A 27,286-nucleotide genomic window follows, 5' to 3' on the forward strand; every position below is an offset into this window, starting at 1 on the left:
ACAACCATGAGTTGTTTTTAGTTGTATTCTACATGAAATTGCGCACATTTTCATATATAAAACTATGTAACAGCTAATATAAAATGGTGCAAAAATTATGTCAAAGTGACGAAATAATTTCTGGGGTCTGTCGCTGATGCTTTTTAGTGCGAGAAGAAAGAAATTCGCGCTTGCGCGCCTGGGTACGATTGTAAACAAAACAACAGCCTGATCTTTGAACTCCCAGCATCCCTCAAGGCACCTGATTCAAAAGTTTTAGCCTAGTAGGCCTATAACTATTTTTCCGCGAATTTCTAAGAAAACTTCTTTTCGTTGACGTTTCGTACGTCGGTTCGGCACCCAACAGACAATTTTTGTCGACCTTTAATACGTCCAATCGGCGTTGAAGGGTTAACGGCAATTTTGCTGACAAAGCAAACAATTGATATACAGTGGGGCCTCGCTTAGTCGCGGATCAGCAATCACGGATTCAGTTAATCACAGGTTTTTCCTTGGACCATTGATATACAGTGGGGCCTCGCTTAGTCGCGGATCAGCAATCACGGATTCAGTTAATCACAGGTTTTTCCTTGGACCACTTCTCAGTCTATATCGCTGGTATGAATCCGTGGTAGGCTAAGCCTCGTCCGGTTCCGATAACCAAGAAATGCATGAACAGATTCACATTATGATATTAACTGACAATAAAAGTAATAAAACCATTCTCACCTTATATATTATTGGCATATCTTCATAATATATAGCCTATTCATGGAATAATCCCACATCATTGACATCAACTTGTAGTTGAGCAGCCAGCAGAAATGTAAACATTGAGTTACACTCTACAGCATCTTTGTCATTCTTAACCTTTTAGAAATGTTAATAGTAGTAGTGTAATTACAGTAGTAATAACATTTAGGAAAATATTAATTTTCAATTTGAACTTCATTATTGTATTGGTATAACATAATAAACTTCTCTGAACACTGCAGTCATACAAACGATAATTGTCATAGATTATCGTATATTTGTTTGCGATCGGCGACGAAGCATAAACGTAATAAAACCATTTTTACCTTATATATTATTGTCCTATATTCATAATAAAATGCATACCTTATATATTATTGGCATATCTTCATAATAAAAAGGCTCTTCAAGGAATAATTCCTTGGGGAATGCATTTTTCAAAAGACAAAAATACACTTTACATGTTTACAGCATGCAATGATTACTTTATTTTGATGTGATTACATTAATATTACAGTATGGTACTCTAAGCAGTACAGTAACTATTTTTTTATCATAAATGTATATTCATTCACGAAAAAAATACGTATGACCACCGTGACGTTGCCAAACCTAGTCTCGTTCGGGTACTATCTTTACACAATGTGATAGTGGTTACACCGTTCTACAAACTACCGATGTATTTTTATGTAAGTATCCTCTAAATTCTGTCATAAATCACTTTACTTACTTTTTTTTGGAGCCCAAATACTACGTATATCCAGGAAAATTAACGAAATCGCGAATTTTATCATAGAGCAAGATTCACTAATTACTGTTTTCTTCTTTTCATGACTAAATGCATTTTTAGGATACACTCATTTACAAATTTTCAAATACTATGAATGTAAATAGCAAAATCTCTCTCTCTCTCTCTCTCTCTCTCCTCTCTCTTCTCTCTCTCTCTTCTCTCTCTCTCTCTCTCGCTCTCTCTCTCTCTCTCTCTCCTCTCTCTCTCCGCTCTTCTTCTCTCCTCTCTCTCTCTCATTCTCTTCTTCTCTCAAAAAAAAAAAATCTCTCGCAGAAAAAACTATAATGTTGATCTATTATTGTCATAATAAAAGAACAAAGTGGTCTTTTATTCTTTCTGTGATTTACGAAACTGCTTCAATACAACTTTTATAGTTGACTCAATGATTATCACATTATAACAGTATACAAGAGAATATCTCATCACTATCCATGTTTCATTTCTTATCACCATAAAAATATTTAAAATACAAATTTCATTATGCTATTCTCGAGCTAAGCTAGTAACAGTACGCTTGACCTAAGCTGCTCTCTCAAGCTATTCAATAGTTACTCTCATCCCAGCTGCTCTCTCTCTCTCTCTCTCTCTCTCTCTCTCTCGTCTCTCTCTCTCCTCTCTCTCTCTCTCCTCTCTCTCTCTCTCTCTCTCTCTCTCTCTCTCTTCATGAAATATGAATTACTGTATCATAATATCATAAACTATTATGTACAAAGTTAAAAATAATAATAATTCCATTAATAAATTCGTTTCTTTTAGCAACTACTAAATTGTTTTCCAAAATAATTCTTTCGGTAATAAACATCCATCAGCTGATTCTAAACATAAACAAAAGACAAAACTAGATTTTTATTGCTGTATTTTGCTGTTTATACATTTATATTATAGTTGGGTGCTGTAATCTTTACAGTAAATCATGTTTTTTTTATCATAAATATGTTTATTCACTAAATAGATATGTTTATTCACTAAATAGAAAGGAATTGTTAGGTAATATACTTTTGTTTGCTGATCTGATGAAGGGGAAATTGAAGATAGGAAAGAATAACTTTGAAACTGTCTTGAATTTAGTTTAAGGTGATAGTTGACATATTTGGTGCTTGAACTAAAGTAAGCAGTTATAATCATTGAAATAGTGGTCTTGGGTGGGTTAATTATTAAAGTAGGCAGTTTAAAGCAATTTTTAGGGGGGGTACCAGGATAACACGGGTATTTACTTATCACGGGGGATTCTGGGCCCTATCCCCCGTGATTATCGAGGCCCTACTGTACATACTACATCCCACTTAAAAATAACAAAACAAGGGAAAAACTAATCCTGAATCCTTTCCAGGTAAAGCTACTTGACTTTAAGCTTAAATACCGAAGTCTGATTAAATAACTGGCAAAAAATGAACAACATCTGCCGACACATGATGTTATCCCCAGGATACAGAAACGGAATGAGAATTGTCCGCCGAGTCATTCCTAATCCTCTCATTAGAGATGCAATACTGGTCACCTACACAGAACATCGGTGTCGCTAGAGCAAAATTTGAATCTTAGGTGCTGCAAATAAAAGAATCTATTAGCTATGTAATTACCTGGTAAGTTACTATCGTATATAAAACTCAATAGCTAAACATGTGTATTTGCATATACAACAGGAATGATCCTCTTAAATTACATTAGTTTCCAAAGACAAAAAATGTATGTTCAAGAATTTAAAATGTACTTTAAATTTCAAGTTCAAAGCTAAAAAGGAAAATATAAATTAGCCAACAAAAAATAGTTTTCCTTTGAACACAACTTTACCACATTTAATTTTTCATTTTCATTCATTGCATAACTGTCTTACCTATGCTTCATCTTAGGAGATTCTTGATTTGTTTGGGGTTGGGAAGTACTTCGGTAGAGACAACAAGCATCAGCTGTCAGGCGAGGGTGTGTGCGTGCAGCATCTACCAAAGAGTTGGTGAGAGGGCATTTTCTATCTACTTCCCACGCACGCACTTCAGACCGTAATCGAGAAGCTTCAACCTATGAAAGGAAGAAATTACTTGAATCTACTTCTACTGTAGAGGGATGATAATATTCTCCTTACGCAAATGCACAACACAAAAATATACATTGATATGAGAATAGCTAAATTTCTATACAAAATACAAAGTATCATTTAAATCACTGCTCAAGTACTAGCTGAGATAATTTTCAAATGATACAAGTAGCTTACCTCTGGCTTTCAAATATATTTACTACAACAAGCAAACAAGAAGGATGAAAAAATACAATAAGAGTATCAGTCATCAAAAATCATCCTCAGTAGTATTACTGAATAGCAAAATAATCAAATTATAAGACCAAGGCTATGTCCAAGGCCAAACCATCTGAAGCTACGGCCAAAACCAAATCCATGTCTGTGTTCAACCTTAAGGAGGCCGGCCGGTAGTATAGGGTGAAAAACGCAGTCATGATACTATTCGTGGAGCTTGGTATGGTAATGGAGAATGCGTATACAAAATATTTTGTTAAAATTCCTCTTACTTTCATAGTTACAGGGTAATTATAAAAAGTAACTCTATAAGCCACAAACATTGATCTGTACAAGAAAATGCAGTATTCTGTTATCATAAATTTTGATAATTATTATCAATAATATTGTGAGCAATGGCATCTGTAGAGATTCCATAAGTCACAAGACAGGGAGGTATGCTTACATGGCCTTCAGTGCGAGCAGACACATGAGAGAGAGTACACGTTCGTGTTTCACCTCTGACATTTGCTTGCTTTTACATTTGCTTTTCTTTGTTTCAGCAAGAATTTCATCATGCCAAAGAGGAAAAGACAAGCAAAACATCTCACTAACATACAGAAGAGGAAAATTCACTAATTAGAGTTCAGATTATAATGTCGGCGATATTAGCAGAGTTAGTGAAGGTGAGAGAGAGAGAGAGAGAGAGAGAGAGAGAGAGAGAGAGAGAGAGAGAGAGAGAGAGAGAGAGAGAGAGAGAGAGAGAGATTGTTGCATAAGGAGTGCCCCATATCGCCTGAAGCAGTGCCCAAGGCTACAATCTTGAGCAATGGGATCTTCATTTATCATTAAACTGTGATGAACAACGTAGTTTTGGTTTATAAATACTCAAAAAGGAATATAAAATTCATAGCAATCATGATTTATTAACACTGTCTTTGTAAATATACAAGAAAAACTTTGAATGCCAGTACTATCTCAAAATTATACTTATTGACCTTCAAATTCTATCTTCTCCCTTAGTTTTGAAGCTATAGCATTGAAATTTGGTATATAGCTTAGAACGACATTATAAAACAATCAAATGAAGCTCTTTTTTTTCTAATTAAAAAAAAAAATTTCTTACATTTTTTCTTGATTTAGAGTGTTTATTCTATTCCATAATGAAAAAATTCACATCTAGCCAAAAAATTACTTTTAGAAAAAAAAAAACTTCATTTGATTGGAAGTCTACAACAGGTCTATATATGGGAGGAGATAGAATTTTAAAAATAGTTATTTTCGTCGTAAATGGCACTGGCATCACAAAACCGAAGGTCAGAGGCAAAAATCATATGTGGTTTGGAGATGTCCCAAGTCACCTTATTAAGTGACTCATACTTGGAGGGAGGTACAAACATCCTAAACTGGCTGGGGGCCTACCCACCAGTCCAGCTCCAGAAGAAATAACTTCCGGGGAGGGACTGAAGCCCATGAGAAGCTAGATATGACAAATCTCTAAGACAATTTGTATTTTTCATAGCCACAAACCTATTGTTAAGACCGAAGGTTTGTTCGCATATGAACAAACATTGATATCTCACCACCCAGACACTGAGCGATGTACAATGATATATGGGAGAATCATTGCATAGGGAACTAAAGAGAAACTTGGACTGTCCAATAACAAACCGACTACACCAGGGTTTGTTACCACTCCCTACTCCCCCTTGCCAAGGAGCGGAGCATATGCAACCGAACAGAGGGTTGGTTATTTGCATACAAAGCAACCAAACTATCAGTATGACTACCTTACTCACCTGTATCAGACCAGTCCAGCAAATGACATGTCTATTCCTCAACCAGCCCGAAGGAAGAAGGAAAGGTACAAGAGAAAGAAAGAGACGAGCCAACTCACTCATTCTCTCATCCACGCAATCATCTTAAGTAAGATACAAATGTGCCCTCTTAAGGGCAATAATGTGTTACACAATCTGTTGGGCAGCCACCACAGGACCCAGGGAAAACGTGTCCATAGATCTGTGAGCAACATCCTTAGGACAGAGAGAGGTGAACATGGACTGGTGTAACCAAGTACCAGAGCTCAGCACTCTATGTACAGCCAAGTTCTTTTTGAAAGCCAGAGAGGGACCAATACCCCTAACATCATGCGCTCTAGCCTGCACAGATGTGGTGGCGGAATCATCAAGAGTCAAGTATACCTGTCAGATGGTTTTCCGTATCCAAAAAGAGATAGTATTCTATGACACCTCTTCCTTTGTATGACCCGTGCAAACAAAAAGTCTGCGGCAGCCTGGCTTAAGGTGCCTTGTCCCTTTAAGATAGCAATGCAGCGCCCAGACAGGACACAACAAAAGCTCTTGAGCACCACTGCCCTTAAAGTCATACAGAGATGGAATGGAAAATGAGGGATTCTGGGTCTTGGCCACAAATTCCGGGACAAATTTGAAGGACTCTGACTCCCAACACCTGATGTGCTTCACATCATAGCTCACGACCATGCAGCTCCCCCACTCTCTTTGAAGATGCCAAAGCCAGGAGGAAAACCGTCTTGAGCGTCAAGTTCCTGGCAGATGAGTGACGCGAAGGCTCATATGGACCCTTAGTTAAACTTCTCAAAACCAAGGAAATATCCCACATCGAAGGCTTGAGCTCCCTAGGAGAACTCGATTGCTCAAACCCCTTAACTGGCAAGGAAAGTTCCCAGGATGAGGAGATGTCAATACCTCTAAAGCATAGCACTAAACTCAGGGCCACCCTATAGCCTCTATGGCAGAAACAGACAAACATTTCTCATCTCTGAAGAAGGTTAAAATGTCTGCTATGTGCTGAATAGAGATTCTGAGTGGAGAAAAACCCCGTTTACAACACTAATCACAGTAGATTGCCTATTTCCCTTGGTAAACTGCAGAGGCCGACCTTCTAAGACTGCTGACATATACCCTGCTGTCCTCTTGAAAAAGCCTCTCACTCGGAGGAGGTACTTGATAGCCTCCAACAGTGAAGAGACAGGGATTCTACTGACTGGTGGAACCTTTCTGCACGTGGCTGACACAGGAGATGCCGCCAAGGGGGAAGTTTCCTTGGAACCTACGACAACAATGACAGCAGATCTGGAAACCATTCCGCCCAAGGCTACAGAGGGACTACCAAAGTCATCCGAGACCCTATGAACTCATCGGCCTGTTCAGAACTTGACAGATCAAACAAAATGGAGGGAAGGCATACACCTCCAGGTTGTCCCAAGGACGTTGGAACGCATCCTCCATGGATGCTAAAGGACCAGTTTGCAAAAAGGTCCAGCATGAGTCTCCCCCAAACCTGGAAGAGTTTGTCTGCTACCACTTGATGAAGAGACCATTCTGTGCCCAGGATCTGATCCTGACGACTGAGTTTGTCTACGACCACATTCTGTTTGCCTGTGATATACCTGGCTGAGAGCTCTACTAAATTGCTGACCGCCCACTTGTGAACTTCGATGGTCAAGGCATGCTTCTTCACAAAGGCCACCATCGTTTTGTTGTCCAACATGAGAACGACAGAATGACCCTCTACCTTCTCCCAAAACTCCTTCAGACCCAGGAAGGCTGCCTTCAACTCCAAGATATTGATATGTTGCTGTTTGTCCTCCAAACTCCAAAAGCCTGAGGCAATGAGGTCACCTAAATAAGCCCCCCCCCTTACGAGGGAGGCGTCTGAAAACAGAAGGAAGTCCGGTGGGAGAGAACACAGAGGGACACCCTTCAAAAGATTTCGGTCGTCCAACCATCAACGAAGGTCTTCTCTCACTTCCAGAGACAGAGGAACATTTAACAGGGATGAGTCCCCTATTGGAGACAAGAATTCCACCAGTCTCCATTGTAGAGACCGATGATGAGGACACCCATGAGGGACCAGCTTCTCCAGGGAAGACTAAACTCCCAGAAGAACCTGCCACTGATGAGCTGACTGATGTGGTTCCGACAGGAAGTCACATGCCTCCACTCGCAACTTCTCCAACCTCTGATCCGACGGGAAAACTCTTGCAACCACCGTATTGATGACCCTGCCCAGGTAGAGAATCCTTTGACTGGGTACAAGGTTTGACTTTTCGTGGTTGACCATGATGCCCCGTTCCAGACATAATCGAAGCAGACGATCTCTGTCCTGCAGCAGCTTCTCCCTGGAACCTGCCAGGACCAACCAATTGTTGGTTACCTCAGCAAACGGGAGAGAAGACCCCTGTGAACACTTGAGGGGTTGTGGTCAGCCCGAAGCACAGGACTTTGAACTTGAAGACCTTGTCTCCGAGAGAGAGAAGCAAAGGAACTTCCTGGACGTCCGATGAATAGAGATCTGGAAGTATGTGTCCCTCAAGTCTATCAACAGCATGAAGCTGCTTTCCCTCACAGCTGTCAACACTGATCGCAGGGTCTCCTCTTTAACCTTGTCTTTCTGATGAAGTGATTCAAGGTGGATAAGTCGATCACAGGTCTCCAACCTCCCAATGCCTTGGGCACCAAGAAGATGTGACTGTAAAATCCCGGAAATGGACGCACCACTTCCTCTATCGCATCCTTGTCCAGCATCTTCTGCACTTCCTCCCGAAGAGCCAAGAACTTCAGAGAATCTGGAGGATACACCCTCCTGAGCAGCAGCCTTCCCGGGAGACGGGGAGAGAAGTCGAATGGCAGTAGATACCCCACCCGAAGGACGTCTACTACCCACTTCTACGCCCCATAACTCTGCCTCTTGGCCCAATGGCCTCCCAGGCAAACCCCCCCCACCCAAGTGGCACAGGAGAGGGAGAGGTGCCTAACCTACTGACAACCCCCTTTACTTCTGCCCCTGGGGCCCCTTCTTGTCTTAAAGGAACGGAAGCAAAAGGTATGTTGGTCCTCTGACCTAGGCTGGGACGAATGGGGAGGCCCTGCCTAAACTGAACTCTTTGACAGCCTATCAGGCATCGACCTTCGTGACTGCTGCTGGGCAGGGGGAGGCGGAGGAGCCAGATGTCTCTGAGGAAGAGACTCTGACTTAGACTCAGCCTGGTCCACTTATCTGTCCTTGGTGTTAGCCCGGTGCCAGTCTATCGCATCCTCCAGCTCGGTCTGAGGGAACAGAAATAGTATCCCAAAAGATCTCCATTCCTCAACGGCAACAAGGACTCAGGGTCAACTGATCTTTCCATCCTGGATAAAGCCGTGTCTCTTCTAATCAGGAAAAGGTTAACCCATAAATTAACACTGAGGTGAGCAAGATACGAAAACGCCTTGCCTCCGGACTGCAACAAACTGGCAAGATAGGAAGCACTCGTCAACCCTTCTGGGGACCTGCCAGAAGCTATCTTGGCAATGACCGCTGACCAGAAGTGCAGCCAAGAAGCCGTTTGCAACATGAAGGCTGCCATAGACTCCAACGCTGAAGCATCCTGTGAAGACAAGGACGGAGCCACCGACCTCACCTGCTCCAAAGTCATCCCCGGCTACAGACGAATGGCATCCAGGTTAACCCTCTTACGCCGAAGCGGTAAAAAAAAAAATTGTCTCCCGTGTGCCGGAGGTGTTTCAGAGTGAGCGCGGAAGCGGAACAAATATTTTTTTCAAAAATTCACAGCGCGCTTAGTTTTTAAGATTTAAGAGTTCATTTTTGGCTCCTTTTTTGTCATTGGCTGAAGTTTAGTATGCAACCATCAGAAATGAAAAAATTATCATTATCATATATAAATAATGCGATATATGATAGCGCCAAAAACACAATTTATATAATTGTATTCAAATCGCACTGTGCGCAAAACAGTTAAAGGTAACAAGTTACTTTTTCTTTCGTTGTAATGTACACTAAATTGCGATCATTTTGGTATATAACACATTGTAAAATGATAAAAGCAACACAGAGAAAAGAATTATTAATCCACAAAATAATGCATGAATTCGTAACGCGCGGACGTAAACAAATATTTTTTTCAAAAATTCACCATAAATCTAAATAGTATTGTCCTAGAGACTTCCAATTTCTTTCAAAATGAAGACAAATGATTGAATATTACTATACTGTAAGAGTATTAGCTTACAATTGCAGTTTTTGACCATATCTGACGAGTTAAATTTGACCGAATGTCTAATTTTTTTAGACATTCAAATATTTTTTGTTTTATTCTACGTAAAATTGCGCACATTTTCATATATAAAACTCTATGAAATGCCTAATATGAAATGGAGCAAATATTCCGAGAATGGTACGTACGCATTTCGGAGATTTGTGGCGGAGAATCCGCGCGCGAAGGGAAGGAAAGATTTTTTTTTAAATTCACCATAAATCTAAATATTTTGCTAGAGACTTCAAATTTGTTTCAAGATGAAGATAAATGACTGAATATTACTAGACTGTAAGAGTTTTAGCTTACAATTGCGTTTTTCGACCATTTCGGTAGAGTCAAAGTTGCCCGAACATAATTTTTTTTCTATTTATCGTGATTTATATGCAAATATTTCAAAAATGAGAAAAGCTACAACCTTCAATTATTTTTTGTTGTATTCTACATAAAATCGCGCACATTTTCATATAAAAACTTTATGTAACGGCTAATTTAAAATGGAGCAAACATTACCACAATCGCACGTATGATTTTTTCGGAAGAGTTACCGCGCGGACGTAAAGAAAGTTATTTTTTTCATAAATTCACCATAAATCAAAATATTGTGCTAGAGACTTCCAATTTGTTGCAAAATGAAGGTAAATGCTTGAATATTACTAGAATATAAGCATCGTAGCTTACAATTGCGTTTTTCGACCATTTCGGTAGAGTCAAAGTTGACCGAAGGTTGAAATTTTGGCAATTATCGTTATTTATATGAAAATATCTCAAAACTGATAAAAGCTACAACCATGGGTTGTTTTTTAGGTGTATTGTGCATGAAATTGCGCACAATTCCATCTATAAAACTTTATATAACGGCTAATTTTAAAATGGTGCAAACATTACCACAATCGCATGTATGATTTTTTTTCAGAAGAGTTACCGCGCGGACGTAAGGAAAAAGTTTTTTCATAAATTCACCATAAATCGAAATATTGTGCTAGAGACTTTCAATTAGTTGCAAAATTAAGGTAAATGATTGAATATTACTAAAATATAAGAGTTTTAGCTTACAATCCCGTTTTTCGACCATTTCGGTAGTCAAAATTGACCGAAGGTTGAAATTTTGGCAATTATCGTTATTTATATGAAAATATCTCAAAACTGATAAAAGCTACAATCATGAGTGTTTTATTGTTGTATTTTACATAAAAATGCGCACATTTTCATATCTAATACTTCATGTAACGGCTAATTTACAATGGTACAAAAATTATGTCAAAGTGACGAAATAATTTCCGAGATGTGTCACAGATACTTTTTAGTGCGGCAAGAAAGAAATTCGCGCTTGCGCGCCTGCGTAATGATTGTAAACAAAACAACACCTTGATCCGTGAACTCCCAGCATCCCCCAAGGCGCGTGATTCAAAAGTTTTAGGCTGGTAGGTTTATAAGTATTTTTCCGCAAATTTAAAAAAAAACTTTTGTAAGTCGACGTAAAATACGTCCAGTCGGCACACGGGAGAGAAAAAATGTCGACGTAAAATACGTCCAGTCGGCGTAAGAGGGTTAAGATGATGTGGCATCAAGTATGCAGAATTTGTAGCATAGTACTTCCTATGCCTCTTGAGTGGCGGGGGAAGCAACTTAAAACTCGAGTGAAGAGACCCGTTCCGATCTGAAACAGAGGTGTTAACCTTATACAAGAACAACTGGACATGCCCCGATAAGGTAAGTTGAAATGATGACTTGAGATTTTGTGTAGCTCCCAGCAAGGCTTCCTAGCAGGAAGGAGCGAAAGACAACCGAGCCTGAGTCCTCCTCTCCAAATTGTTGTACCCATGAATGAGATTGATATCTTCGGTAATGGAAGACAAAAACTCTTGCGTGTCACCCTCCTCCTGCTCCTCAATGGAGACCTACAATGAGAAGATGTGCAAGCTTATCCAATGCGCCTTCTTTGTGTAAACCAACAGAAATGCCAGCAGCCAAACAGCTCGAAACGCCAATCAACCTGTCTGGGCTAGATTCAAGCACCAGCTCCTGCAACGAACCAACAAAAACACTAGAAACATCAATACACACACTCCCATAGATGACTCGCGTACGTGGCCATGTACGTGCACACACACACACACACACACACACAGAATCACAAGTGAAAAAGGGCAATGAACCGGGTAAAAGGCCGAGAGAGGGCAACCACAACTCTCGCTCAGGCAGTTAAGAAAAAGGCTGAATGCTGTAGCATGGGTGCATGGTCCTTGACCACTTTTCACCTGATAAACGCATGCGTTGCCAGATCTCACAAGATTCCTTGTTTGCGTATGGACAATTAGTAAATAATTTTTGTATCATAAAAATGTATTTAGTCATGAAAATACATCAAAATACACTAATTAGTGAAAATTTGTCAGAAAAACCCTAAATAGGCAAATTTCCTGCGAATAATGGGGTAGGTACGGTCCAAAGAAAAATTCGCGAATAGGTGAGCCAGCAAATCTCATGAACGCAAAGGGGGTTGACTGTATTACTGTAACAGATTTATCATCCACTAAGACAGACAAAGGAATAGAATCTGTACTAGCCTTATTTTCAGCCCTAAGGGCTGCCTTCCTCTTTCTATCTATTTCAAGTTTTCCTCTTTCAATCTATTTCAAGTTTATCTCGATGAGATTTCAAAGTTTTCCATTTCTTACCTTCCCATTCTTCATACTCTGAGCAAGTACTAATAACCTTACTACATTCCTGTCCCTTACATTGAGTACACCGAGTATGAGAATTATAAGTAAACTTTGTTAGCCTAGTTTTACAACTATAAGAACAGAAACAAATGCTAGATGAGCTAGTACCTGACATGTTACTCAACAAATCACTCAAGTTAACCACAAAAAATGACCGGCTGATGAAAGAAAGCCACAATAACAAATCTTGAATACTTCACCAAGTAACGGCAAACAACCATCTGAAAATCCAATGAATCAGTTCTGGAAAACTCCCAATGTTACTCGGAAGCTGGCAGGAAACGAATTGAGCTCTTTGCCAGCTTGTTAACCAAGTCCTGGATAGTGGGCGGGACCTGTTCCACTACAAACAAAAGGAGTGCCATAGTGCGAATTTTGAATTTTTAAGCTGCCGTAGGTTACAGACCCAAAGGCTATGTTATTACTTGGTAAGTTACTCATATAAAAACAAAAATTTGTACGCAGGTAGGAACAAAAGGCATCTCACTTTGAGCAAATACAGTACTACTGTGATACCCAGTGACTGGGTATCATGTAAAGAAGATGAACAATTCTTGACTTTATGAGCACTGTCTCATCACAAATAATTATGCAGAACATTGTCACTGTCAACACATATATAAAATGACATACCTGTCTTCTGTGCGATGCCAGAGCAGCCGCAAGAATAACAGACCGTTGGCAATTACTACCACCAGATGGCTGACACACATCCAGTGTTAAATGGTCAGGACCAATCTGTCTCGTATCCCAAATATCTGCAGTTGGGTCAACCCATTCTTGCTGACTTCCACACATATCATCCACATCACTGAAGTCACTCTCCTCACTAGTCTCGACGCCTATGAAAAAAAGAATACTCTATTTTATAAATATCTACAGAGCACATGTATTATGTTAATCCATTCCCACAACATTTCTGATTCTCTTATTATCACTACAAGCAACATGCATGTACCTGTCCAATACAGAGGCAACAATAAAAAAAAAAAAAAAAAAAACTGGAACTAAAAAAAAATTGACATAGGAAGTTACAACTCAAGTACTACAAGGTGGACTACTCTATCTGTAAGCCAATTATCCCAAAATTGGTGGCACCAGAGAAAGGATAAGGCAACAGTCACAGTCATTCTTACCAAACCAAGAATTAACCAAGATGCAGACAACTTCCATAACATTAACCACCTTATATATCTATAAGTATACTGAAAAATTCCTATAAGCATACCAAGCCCCCTACGGACAGATATTAGTCACACCTTGCATATATTCCATTCCATTATTTTGAATCAAACACCTTCAAATTAGTATACTGTCTCTTATCATCAATTCTCTACCAATTACTAACACACCACCTAAAACATGTATCACTTTTTATTCTAATCTTTGCTGCTAATCTTTTGCATTAACCACCCCACTCTCCTTCCACCTGGGACAGTTTGTCCAACACTCTCTTCATAAATTTCAACTCTGGCATCTATTCCAAATTGTCCATACACACTTCATTCCACGATTACCCTATCCTAAGTTACTACCATCTGTTACATCTATATCCCAGTACCAATATAACTTAAGTAATTCATTTTTTACTTACCACGTTATTCATTGTACCATCTTGGATTCCATTAACACTCCTGACCTTACTTTACTAAGTTAAAATTTCACTAATATCCATTTCCCTTGATAGTCCTCTATCAACACTATCATCTGCAACATTATCCACTCAAGGGTCCATTCATGGCCCTTCTTATTTGAAAACTTAGCACCTATCTTATTCTTGACTTCTTGCATCGCTCCATCAATGACACTTCTAGTCTCCGATCCAATTCTTTAGGTTTAAAGATCACCAAAGAGTAGCAGTCAAGGGACAGGTCATGTGCTGTTGATCAATCATATATATGCACCTGATCAGTGCTCAACCTTCTTTGCATAAAAAGGACCCAGAGGAGATAGACAAAAGGCTGCTGATTACTGTGGGTAGACCTGCAGCACCCCCATCCCTAGCTTATTCAAAAGGGCAGCAAGTTGTGTATCACTTACATTCCATAAACCATGCACTTGGCTTAGCTCAGGATCCACACAGTGCAAAATCACCACTCAGCTACCACCCATAATCAATCAATCACCCACCTACAATTCCAATATGCACACTTCTGTAATAAAGTGGTGTTATCTCTCTCAACAGCCACATCCGAAGCACTGATCACACTGCACCTCTCCCTATTCTATCAAACTTTTCCTTGATTCATGTATGCCACATGCAGCTTCTCATTTTAAAACTATCTTCTCAGACAAAGGCTCCATGAAAAACAAGTGACACATCCTCTTCTCATATCAATCTAAGGATGACATAAATATAAAACACTGGCTTTGTGCAATAACAAGTACTGATCTGTCAGCCACTCAAGTCATAATAGGTTCAAACATATTTGTACTCATGGCACTTTCACACATACTGTTACCATAATATGAGTGACTAAAGTTGCCAGAATGCCTTCCTTACTAGAAATTACTAGAAATATACGTATATGGTCAACATTATGCCTAGTATTCTCCTTCATTTGTTCTATTGTGATTAACACTTATGGATATAAACCTCAAGTTACACACATTTATTACAAAAGAAAGAAAAATAGAAACTATAGCATAAAGAGCCAAGAGAAACCACCTCAGTGTGAGGAGCGAGGACATCTTGTCTGTTAACCCTTAAACGCCGAAGCGGTAAAAATCAAAACGTCTCCCAAATGCCGGAGCCAGTTTTGAGTGAGCGCGGAAGCGGAAAAAATAATTTTTTCAAAAAATCACAGCGTTCTTAGTTTTGAAGATTAAGAGTTCATTTTTGGCTCCTTTTTTTGTCATTGCCTGAAGTTTAGTATGCAACCATCAGAAATTAAAAATAATATCATTATCATATGTAAATAATGTGATATATGGTAGCGAAAAAAAAAATCATACATAATTGTATTAAAATCACGCTGTGCAAAAAACGGTAAAAACTAACGAGTTTATTTTTTTTTCGTTGTAATGTACACTAAATTGCAATCATTTTGATATATAATACATTGTAAAACGATAAAAGCAACACAGAGAAAATATTATCACAAAATGATGCATGAATTCGTGACGCGCAGACGTAAAAATTTTTTTTTTTTCAAAAATTCACCATAAATCTAAATATTGTCTTAGAGACTTCCAATTTCTTTCAAAATGAAGACAAATGATTGAATATTACTATACTGTAAGAGTATTAGCTTACAAATGCAGTTTTCGACCATATCTGACGAGTTAAATTTGACCAAATGTCGATTTTTTTATATATATATTTTTTATATGAAATTATTTTGGAAAATAGAAAAGCTACAACCTTCAAATATTTTTCGTTTTATTCTACATGAAATTGCGCACATTTTCATATATAAAACTCTATGAAATGCCTAATATGAAACGGAGCAAATATTCCGAGAATGGGACGTACGCATTTCGGAGATTTGTGGCGGAGAATCCGAGCGCGGAGGGAAGGAAAGTTTTTTTTTTAAATTCACCATAAATCTAAATATTGTGCTAGAGACTTTGAATTTGTTTCAAGATGAAGATAAATGACTGAATATTACTAGACTGTAAGAGTTTTAGCTTACAATTGCGTTTTTCGACCATTTCGGTCGGTAGAGTCAAAGTTGACTGAACATGGTTTTTTTTTTCTAATTATCGTGATTTATATGCAAATATTTCAAAAATGAGAAAAGCTACAACCTTCAATTATTTTTTTTTGTATTCTACATGAAATTGCACACATTTTTATATATAAAACTTTATGTAACGGCTAATTTAAAATGGTGCAAACATTACCACAATCGCACGTATGATTTTTTTCGGACGAGTTACCGCGCGGACGTAAAGAAAATGTTATTTTTTTCATAAATTCACCATAAATCAAAATATTGTGCTAGAGACTTCCAATTTGTTGCAAAATGAAGGTAAATGCTTGAATATTACTAGAATATAAGCGTCGTAGCTTACAATTGCGTTTTTCGACCATTTCGGTAGACTCAAAGTTGACCGAAGGTTGAAAATTTGTCACTTATCATTTTTTATATGAAAATATTTCAAAATTGATAAAAGCTACAACCATGGGTTGTTTTTAGTTGTATTGCGCATGAAATTGCACACATTTCCATATATAAAACTTTATGTAACAGCTAGTTTTAAAATGGTGCAAACATTACCACAATCACATGTATGATTTTTTCGGAAGAGTTACCGCGCGGACGTAAGGAAAAAGTTTTTTCATAAATTCACCATAAATCGAAATATTGTGCTAGAGATTTTCAATTAGTTGCAAAATTAAGGTAAATGATTGAATATTACTAAAATATAAGAGTTTTAGCTTACAATTTTTTTTTTTTACCATTTCAGTAGTCAAAGTTGACCGAAGGTTGAAATTTTGGCACTTATCGTTATTTATATAAAAATATCTCAGAACTGATAAAAGCTACAACCATGAGTATTTTTTTATTGTATTCTACATAGTAATGCGCACATTTTCATATATAATACTCCATGTAACGGCTAATTTAAAATGGTACAAAAATTATGTCAAAGTGACGAAATAATTTCCGAGATGTGTCACAGATACTTTTTAGTGCGGCAAGAAAGAAATTCGCGCTTGCGCGCCTGCGTAACGATTGTAAACAAAACAACACCTCGATCCGTGAACTCCCAGCATCCCCCAAGGCACGTGATTCAAAAGTTTTCTGCTGGTAGGCCTATGAGTATTTTTCCGCGAATTTAAAAAAAAAAATTTTTTAGTCGACGTATGGTACGTCCATTCGGCATTCAGGAGACATTTTGACTCGACGTTTAATACATCCATTCGGCGTTTAAGGGTTAAGCTAATAAGCTTTTGTCAATGTACCAAAGTATCTTTGGTGCAATTATATTTCCTGAACGATATTAAATGCTGTATGAGCCGCGACCCACGAAAGGCTCAACTTACGAAAAACTCGAGATACGAAAGCAAATACGAAAAATTTTACAGCTCTCCATACGAAAAGTTTTCAAGATACGAAAGGTTGTTGCTGTAAAGTCCCGAGATTCGCCCGGACCACCAAGAACAATTTTAAAACTCCCGCGCCGCCAGCTGAGTAAACTCGCCACCATCCTCCCACTCTCCCATTAGTTCCTGATGCTAGTCACCCCATAAGATCCTGCTCTCCTATTGGTCAGCCTCTACCCCTTGTGCTTAAGTATTCTATTGGTAAAAGGATGCTGTAAATTGAAAAACTTATTCATGCAACACATTTAATAAAAAAAACATTAGGTAAAGATAGAATAAAAAATAGAAATGAATGGTTATTATACTGTCTAGTAGTTTCAGTAGTTGAAGAGAGATAGTGAAAATTTATGGCTTACTGTGTAAAGTGATTACTTGGCGATCGTTCGATACTCGTAAGTGCTGGATGTAAACAGAAGTTTGGAAGCTTTTTTTTTTTTGTTTGTTTATTATAGTTAATGGTTACTTAATAACTATTTGAAATTAGTATATGGAATACATTTAATAAAAAAAATTGTGAATTAGATATCATAAGTATAAAATAAATCAGACTGCCAACAAATACGTATATTTTAGAATTCTTCTTCTGTTTTAATATTACGTTACATATATGTTTCATTATAGCTGTCAGTAACTCAGTATCTCCATTAGGTAAAGATAGAATAAAGAATAGAAATGAATAGTTATTATAATGTTTGGTAGTTTCATTAGTTGAAGAAAGATACTAATGAAAATTTATGGCTTACTGTGTCCTAGGAAAAGGGGTTGCTTGGCGTTCGTTCGGTACTCGTAAGACGGTAAGAGCTGAATGTAAACAATCGATTGGAAGGTTTTTTTTTTTTGTGTTTATTATAGTTTAATGATTAATTAATAATTATTTGAAATGAGTACATACTGATTATTTGTTATACATTTCTATTAGCATATTTCTAAGCTTTTAGCTTCTTAGGTTTAGATGTCAGAATCATAGACTAGGCTACAGTAGGCGATCGAGCTGCAGATCTGGACCAAGGAATGGAGCGTCAGTCTCTTATGTCAGGGGAGCTGTTACGAGAGCTCCTCTCCTGCCTACCAGCAGAACCGGTAGGCTGGGAGGGCTGTAGGCGATCATCAACCACGGTGACGGTCAAGCTGCCGGTCTGGACCAGCAGACTTCTTGTGGGGAAATGGTGGACCAAGAACAGAGCGTCAGTCTCTTCAGGAGAACTGCTAGCGATCGGGCTGCACTGGTCAAGCAGCTCTCTGGGGGAGAGGGGCTAGACCGAGAGCAGTGGCGACGGTCCCGAGCGTCAGAAGAACTGCCGCTGATTCCCCTATCCGTCCGGTCCCGGTGGGAGCGGCGGTCAGGGGACCGGCAGAGTTGGCTGTTGCGGTGGGAGCGCGCCCCTCGCAATCACTCCTGATGGCCTCGCTCTTCCAGGTGTAGCCCGAGGAAGTTGAAGGGATAGGAGGTAGACCTGACGCTCCCCCCTCGCTGACCGGCAGAACCGGCGCGCTGGGGGGAGCTGCAGAATCTAACCAACCCGCCGTGGCGATCAATCTGCAGGCCTGGTCGAGTAGCAACGGTCCCAAGCGTCAGAAGAGCTGCTGCTGGTCCCCCTCTCCGCCCGGTCCCAGTGGGAGGGGCAGTCAGAGTCCACTGTCGCGGTGGGAGCGAGGCCTTCACGGCGTGTCACGCCGGTTGGACCAGCCTCGGACCGAGGGGACCACTTCCTCGCCTCAGCCCGCGGCCGGTCTGGGACCGTCACATCAACCCTGGGTACCAGTGACTCGCCATGAGAGCGGTCGCTGGCCTGGTGGGAGTCACCTAGGCGACTCCCATCAGTCTTCCGCTCTGTGCCTGGATCCTGGCGCCGAGCGAACTCGGTTGCTTGGGTCTTGGCTGCACGGTGACAGTACACTCATCTTCTTCCTTGCGGAAGGAGAGATGGGCCCTGTTCCCGAAGGAACAGGAAGACCAGCGGAAGCCCCAACTGTCCCACCGGAGTGGGACAGACACTTAGAGGCCTCTCAGCGAGACTTCTTAGTGGGGGAGGAGGCTACCTTCTTCTTCTTTGGCTGGGGGGCCTCGGAAGTCGAAGGGGAAGAGGCAGCAGAAGACGACGGTGACACCTTCCTCTTCTTCCTGGACTTCCTCTTCGCCAGTTCCTCAGGACAACCGACAGGTCCTCCATCCAGGACGGAGTTGGGGCAGTTGCCGAAGCAACATGGCCCAACTGAACCTGTCCAAAGGGACCTGTGGGAGTAGCAGGGGAGAGAACGCTTCCTCGAGGAGGGGTGCGAAACTCCTACCTAGCAGGTGAAGCGTCTGCCACCCCCGAGACTGGTCGCCGTCGTCTGGGTGGGGCTGTCTCTGAAAGAAAAGGATTAATTAAGAGAGGGCTGGACGGCACGCCTCCACCGGTCTCTGCATGCATGGACCCGCGGGAACGTCACTTCAACCCTGGGCACTGGACGATCGCTGCGAGAGCGATCGCCGGTCTGGCGAGAGTCAACCGAGCGACTCCTACCATCTTCTGATCCGTGCCTGGGTCCTGACACGGTGATGCGAACTCCGCAGTCTGGACCCTGGTCTGCAACAGGTACCCTGTAGGTGACCGTACACTCGTAACGCTAGCAAGCGGGCAGCCGAGACGGTTCCCGGTCCGGAGGTGGAACCTTCGGAACCGGGAGAGGAGATACCAGCGGTGGCCGGTACCTCCATGGTCCCCGTCTGCTTCCTTTCCAAGGAAGGAGAGATGGGCCCTGTTCCCAAAGGAACGGGAGGACCTGCAGAAGACCCACCTGTCTCACTGGAGCGAGACAGACCCTTAGACGTCCCGTGATGAGACTTCTTAGGGGGGAGACCACCTTCTCTTTTACGGCAAAGCCTTAAAAGTTGAAGGGGGGGAGGCATGAAGATATGATGATCTCGAAGAGGATGACGACACTTGACAAGCTCTCTTCCTCTTCGGTTTCTATTTCTTCCAGACTTCTACCATCAGGAGTAGATAACCTCACAGGGCAGCGAGACAGCTTCGTCCAGTGGCATAACTCCCGGGTAGTAGTGGTAATGAAAATGATTATCAGCAGGGGATCAGTACACACACTCGAGGATCGGTACGCAGCATGCTACGAGTCATAGGTACAATTCCAAGGTTGGGATAACCAATACGAAGAGCATCCAACCAATACTGCTGAAAACACAATCACCACTATAGTCTGTAAAATAAGGAAAATAATATTAAAGTAATGAGGATACTCCTCACACACCCAAGGGCGCCGCCCTCCAAAGTGAGAGGAGATCCCCAACATCACCACCGCACACCCATCCTTCTACCTTCTTCTGAAGAGAAATTACCATAACAACAAAACACGGACAAACCTTTATTCCCTTGGTAATTCCCAAGAGTAAGTGTAATTTCCGGATGAATACATGTCCCGTTACAGGATCAATATCACTTACGTTAAATACATGTCTCATCCTCACGATAAATACATACCTCGTCCTTATGCAGGTCTGAGCCAGTGTTAAAGGGCGAAAGAATGTAAATAATGTGTTGGCATACCTTAGCAGCCAGCTCTTAACACAAGTAGAGGGGCGGTTACAAAGGCTATCACAAAAAGTTGGTTTGTATATTAATTGAAAAACCAAGGACAAACCTTTGTTTAGTATTAACCCTCTTACGCCGAATGGACGTATTAAACGTCGAGTCAAAATGTCTCCCGTATGCCGAATGGACGTATCATACGTCGGCTCAAAAAAGTTTTTTTTTAAAAAGAAAAAATTCGCGGAAAAATCACTTATAGGCCTACCAGCCAAAAACTTTTGAATCACGCGCCTTGGGGGATGCTGGGAGTTTACAGATCAAGGCGTTGTTTTGTTTACAATCGCTACGCAGGCGCGCAAGCGTGAATTTCTTTCTTATCGCACTTAAAAGTATCGGTGACACATCTCAAAAATTATTTCGTCACTTTGACATAATTTTTACACCATTTTAAATTATCCTTTACATGAAGTATTATATATGAAAATGTGCGCAATTTTATGTAAAATACAACAAAAAAATACTCATGATTGTAGCTTTTATCAGTTTTGAAATATTTTCATATAAATATCGATAAGTGCAAAAATTTCAACCTTCGGTCAACTTTGACTCTACCAAAATGGTCGAGAAACGCAATTGTAAGCTAAAACTCTTATATTATAGTAATATTCAATCATTTGCCTTAAATTTGCAACAAATTGAACGTCTCTAGCACAATATTTCGATTTATGGTGAATTTATGAAAAAACTTTTTAATTACGTTCGTGCGATAACTCTTCCGATAAATTTTTTCGTGCGATTGTCCTAATGTTTGCACCTTTTTAAATTTGCCGTTAAATAAAGTTTTATATATGGAAATGTGCAAAATTTCATGCACAATACAACAAAAAACAACCCATGGTTGTAGCTTTTATCAGTTTCGAAATATTTTCATAAAATAACGTTAAGTGCCAAAATTTCAACTTCGGTCAACTTTGACTCTACCGAAATGGTCGAAAAACGTAATTGTAAGCTAAAACTCTTATATTCTAGTAATATTCAATCATTTACCTTCATTTTGCAACGACTTGGAAGTCTCTAGCACAATATTTTGATTTATGGTGAATTTATGAAAAAAAAAATTTTTCTTTATGTCCGCGCGGTAACTCTTCCGAAAAAAATCAGAAATTTTTACGTCGATTGTCATAATGTTTGCACCATTTTAAATTAGCCTTTACATAAAGTTTTATATATGAAAATGTGTGCAATTTCATGCAGAATACAACTAAAAATAATTGAAGGTTGTAGCTTTTCTCATTTTTGAAATATTTGCATATAAATCACGATAAATAGAAAAAAACCACATTTGGTCAACTTTGACTCTACTGAAATGGTCGACAAATGCAATTGTAAGCTAAAACTCTTACAGTCTAGTAATATTCAGTCATTTATCTCCATTTTGAAACAAATGCAAAGTCTCTAGCACAATATTTAGATTTATGGTGAATTTAAAAAAAAACTTTCCTTACCCTCCGCGTGCGGATTCTACGCCGCAAATCTCCGAAATGCGTACGTCGCATTTACGTAATATTTGCTCCATTTCATATTAGGTGTTTCATAGAGTTTTATATATGAAAATGTGTGCAATTTCATGTAGAATACAACAAAAAATAATTGAAGGTTGTAGCTTTTCTCATTTTTGAAATATTTGCATATAAAATAAATATAAAAAAATTAGACATTCGGTCAACTTTAACTCGTCCAAAATGGTCGAAAACTGCAATTGTAACCTAAAACTCTTACAGTTATAGTAATATTCAATCATTTATCTTCATTTTGAAACAAATTGGAAGTCTCTAGAACAATATTTAGATTTATGGTGAATTTTTGAAAAAAAAAAAATTTACGTCCAAGCGTTACGAATTCATGCATCATTTTGTGATAATGTTTTGAAGTCTCTATAACAATATTTAGATTTATGGTGAATTTTTGAAGAAAAAAAAAATTTACGTCTGCGCGTTACGAATTCATGCATCATTTTGTGATAATATTTCTCTGTGTTGCTTTGATCGTTTTACAATGTGTTATATACCAAATTGATCGCAATTTAGTGTATAATACAACAAAAAAATATTAACTCGTTAGCTTTAACCGTTTTGCTCACAGCGCGATTTGAATACAATTATATAGGAAATATCGCATTATTTATATAATAAGTAATGAATAATTTTTTTTTCATTCCTGATGGTTGCATATTAAACTTTAGGCAATGACAAAAAAAGGAGCCAAAAATGAACTCTTAATCTTGAAAACTAAGCACGTCTGTGATTTTTTTTTTAAAAAAAAAATTTTTCCGCTACGGCGCTGACTCCGAGACCCCCTCGGCATACGGGAGACGATTTTTATTATACCCCTTTGGCGTTAAAGGGTAATGAATAACTTTAAATTTATTCGCTATAGATCAAATGATCAATATAGATCAAAGATCAATATAGATCAAAGATCAATATAGATCAAAGATCAATCAGGAAATATACTGTTAAATTTAAACCTAGCTATAACTGAAGCCAAGAAAACTGTTCCAGCTGCTAATGACTATTATCGTACATCGGCAACAAGGATAAATCCAGTAAACATGCCATCAAACACAACCGCAGATAAAATTGAGATAAAATCATTTTAATCAAAACTACTGTGCTTGAAAGAACACATTTTACTGTTTGTTTCACGCCTATAGCTAAAACAACGTAAAGTTCGTATCACAATGACATAAAGGGAGAATTGTGAATGAATCATGTAATTTTTTGTTTTTACGCAATAAACATGCCGCCAACGTAATCTGTTAACGAAAAAAAAAAGTAGTTCACAATCACAAGACATATTCAATTCATATTTCCACCTAAAAACATGTTGTATAAGGAAAAATAACCTTGTCCCATATAAGGCAAGTATCTAGATATTCATTTATGCTAACTAGAAGGAAGAGACTTAGTTAAATATGGTGAAACCAACTCGTATTTGCCATCATCTGATTTCAAAACCACAACATTGGCTGCTCCGCGGAATAACTGGCTTAGATTTTGCGTAGTTTGCATTACTACAGTAATATGAGAATATATCAATATTATTGGATACAGTGAAGTAATGTATGACTTTTCAAATGATGTATGGAAAAGATGCATAATTAATAAAATAACACCATGCATTTTTCGGAACAGTGGCAGACAAGAACGAACATGAAAAAACATCCCCTGACAACGTGGAGCGTATTTACAAAGGCTGCCTTAATTTGTATCATATTTATGTACAAAAATAAAAATACCTTATACATAATATATTTTCTTACACATTTTAAACATAAAAGCATAAACATTTAAAAAATCGACACATCGATCGCTAAATTTGCACTGTTTTTAACTCTATATTTTCGGAAGAGCGGCAGATGGCGGCTTACAAGAACGAACATGATAACGTGAAGGGGCAGTTTCAGAAGCTGCCTTTTTATCATATTTCTGCACAATTAAAAAAATACCCTATCGTAATACATTTCATACACATTTTAATCATAAAAGCATGAACATTTATAAAATAGACACATCGATCGGTAACTTTTATTCCAACTTTTTTTAACTCGATACTTCGGAGGAGCAGCAGGCAGCGCTCACAAGAAAGAACATGAAAAAACATCGTATTTGATAACGTGTGAAGGGCAGTTTCGAAAGCCTATCATTTTTCTGTGCAGAAATAAAAATACTCTATACGTAATACATTTTCATACACATTTTAGACATAAAAGCATGAACATTTTTAAATCGACCACATCCATAGCTGAATTTGCACTTATGTAACTCGATATTTTTGGCATAGAACAGCGTCAGAGGCATATATTTTACCCTAATACCTATGTAATAACTCTCCATAAAATTTGTTAATATAATTTGCATAACCTTTATGGTCTGAACAGCATTTCTACAAATGTATGAACTCATTAGACAACGGCGTTAGCGGCGCTGTTAACTGAAAACGTGCCGTAAAAAATACCTTACTTTTTTAATGAATATTTTTTACGACAGCCGTAAAACCGATTCGCCGCTGAGCGATTGTGCCGTTAACCGGGGCCACCTGTATAGTATATCATCACAAGATGAATGGGCAGAGATCCTTTGAGAAGTCAAGATTGATATAAAATCTCTTTAATACTGCTAGTCATGATGAAATGAATCCCAACATTAAAAGCAAGGGCTCAAGTGTGGTGCAGTTTTGAACCATACAACCTTATTCTCTTTGTATTAGAATTCTGACCCTGTGAGGTAAGTTTTGTCACTGAATCTTATTTTTGCAATTTTTAGATATATATGTTATACTTTTATGTCTTCAATGATCATTTTTATTCAGACAATATCACCAAGCACTGTTATTTTCTCATATGTTGTTTATTATATTTAGCTGACACTACATTTCTACAACCGAGTCCCACAACAATTTTATATTATAAACTTTATTGATGTAAAAGAAAATCTCTCTCAAATCAAAATGTCTTCCTTTGATTGGAACTGTAATTGGTTAATTCTTTAAGATTTCATCTTTTAGTTCAGTTTTCCATTTTTAGGATAATCTCTTACTCTTGAAAAGTAAGTCAAAGCATATTAGGACTGGAATTGTTAGTGTTTTTCCTTTTCTTTTAAGCCTGGATCAGCATTTCTTATCAGGCTTCTTTGTGACCTGATTCACTGGAAATATCTATTAAAGTACAGTGTTCCCCCGTATTCGCGGGGGATGTGTACCAGACACCCCTGTGAATAGTTAAAACCCGCGAATAGTTAAAACCACCACTAAAAATGCTTATAACTGCCTATCTTGAAAGTTCAGATGCCAAATGCATACCATTAATAACATCCTACTTCAAATATACCTAAAATTACTAACCTATTACTGCATTAATCTTTGAGGTTATATTATTAATATAATTCAAAGTCATCTTAAACATTTTACCATTAAAAATATATAAACTACAGCAAAATATAAGAGAGAGAGAGAGAGAGAGAGAGAGAGAGAGAGAGATGAGAGAGAGAGTAGAGACGAGAAGAGAGAGAGAGAGAGAGAGAGAGAGAGAGAAATGAATGGCAACATCATATATCTGACCATCAAGAGTGAAATTATGAATTATTTCTGACAGAGAGAATAATAATGGAGGAGAGAGAGAGAGAGATAACTCCTGACGCTGACTTCTTCCTCCCTCTGCCAATTCGTATATCAAACTCATCTACTCCCCCACCCGCCTTCCTCAAGTGGATAAAAAGACTGGGAATCGCTATTTTTAATTAATCTTATTAATATTTGAAAATTAGTTATAAGGTAAATCATTTATTTACACTACAAAACAAATAAACATACGTGAGAGAGAGAGAGAGAGAGAGAGAGAGAGAGAGAGAGAGAGAGAGAGAGAGAGAGAGAGAGAGTTATTGTTACTGTTTAATCTCATTAAACTTAATATTATTTGTAAAATAGTACTGTATATTATTATTTTACCATAAAATGTAGTATGTCCTTAAAGATATACTTATATATACACTTCCAGCCCAAACAGAGGGCGAGAGTTACCACTAACGATAATACTCGTATCTCGTGTGGGAGAGAGAGAGAGAGAGAGAGAGAGGAAGGCGAGAGAGGATGAGAGAGAGAGAGAGATAGAGAGAAGCAGAGGGGGGGGGTTATCCTTATTTAAAAGAGTGAAATGGATATATTATTGTACTTCTTTAAAATACTATCACATATGAATTTTGAAATTAGTTATATTACTATTATTATTATGCAAAAATATTAATAAACATACAAATGTACCATAGAAATTCTCTCATCTCCAGTGAGAGAGAGAGAGAGGAGAGAGAGAGAGAGAGAGAGAGAGAGAGAGAGAGACGAGAGAGAGAGAGAGAGAGAGGAATTGTTTCATATCCGAGAATTGGCAATAATCTTATTAAATTTGAAAATTAGTTAATAAGGTAAATCATTTATTTACACTACAAAACAATATAAACATACATGAGAGAGAGAGAGAGAGAGAGAGAGAGAGAGAGAGATGAGGAGAGAGAGAGAGAGACGAGAGAGAGAGAGAGAGAGAGAGAGAATGTTATTGTTACTGTTTAATCTCATTAAACTTAATATTATTTGTAAACTAGTAC

General features: G+C 38.6%; 1 protein-coding gene across 3 annotated transcripts in view; it reads right to left on the reverse strand.

The window, feature by feature from the left end:
* The window catches only part of LOC135219622 (uncharacterized), a 353,181-nt gene that overhangs the window by 185,043 nt on the left and 140,852 nt on the right, over positions 1-27,286 (reverse strand). For all 3 annotated transcript variants that reach the window (XM_064256540.1, XM_064256539.1, XM_064256538.1), the window contains exons 6-7: positions 13,185-13,393; positions 3,357-3,538 (exon numbers count right to left, since the gene is read on the reverse strand). In XM_064256540.1, the coding sequence (XP_064112610.1) occupies positions 3,357-3,538; positions 13,185-13,393 (391 nt within the window). The remainder of the gene's footprint in view (positions 1-3,356; positions 3,539-13,184; positions 13,394-27,286) is intronic.

Source organism: Macrobrachium nipponense, chromosome 1 (genome assembly GCF_015104395.2).
Source record: "Macrobrachium nipponense isolate FS-2020 chromosome 1, ASM1510439v2, whole genome shotgun sequence".
In the NCBI taxonomy this organism is placed as follows: domain Eukaryota; kingdom Metazoa; phylum Arthropoda; class Malacostraca; order Decapoda; family Palaemonidae; genus Macrobrachium; species Macrobrachium nipponense.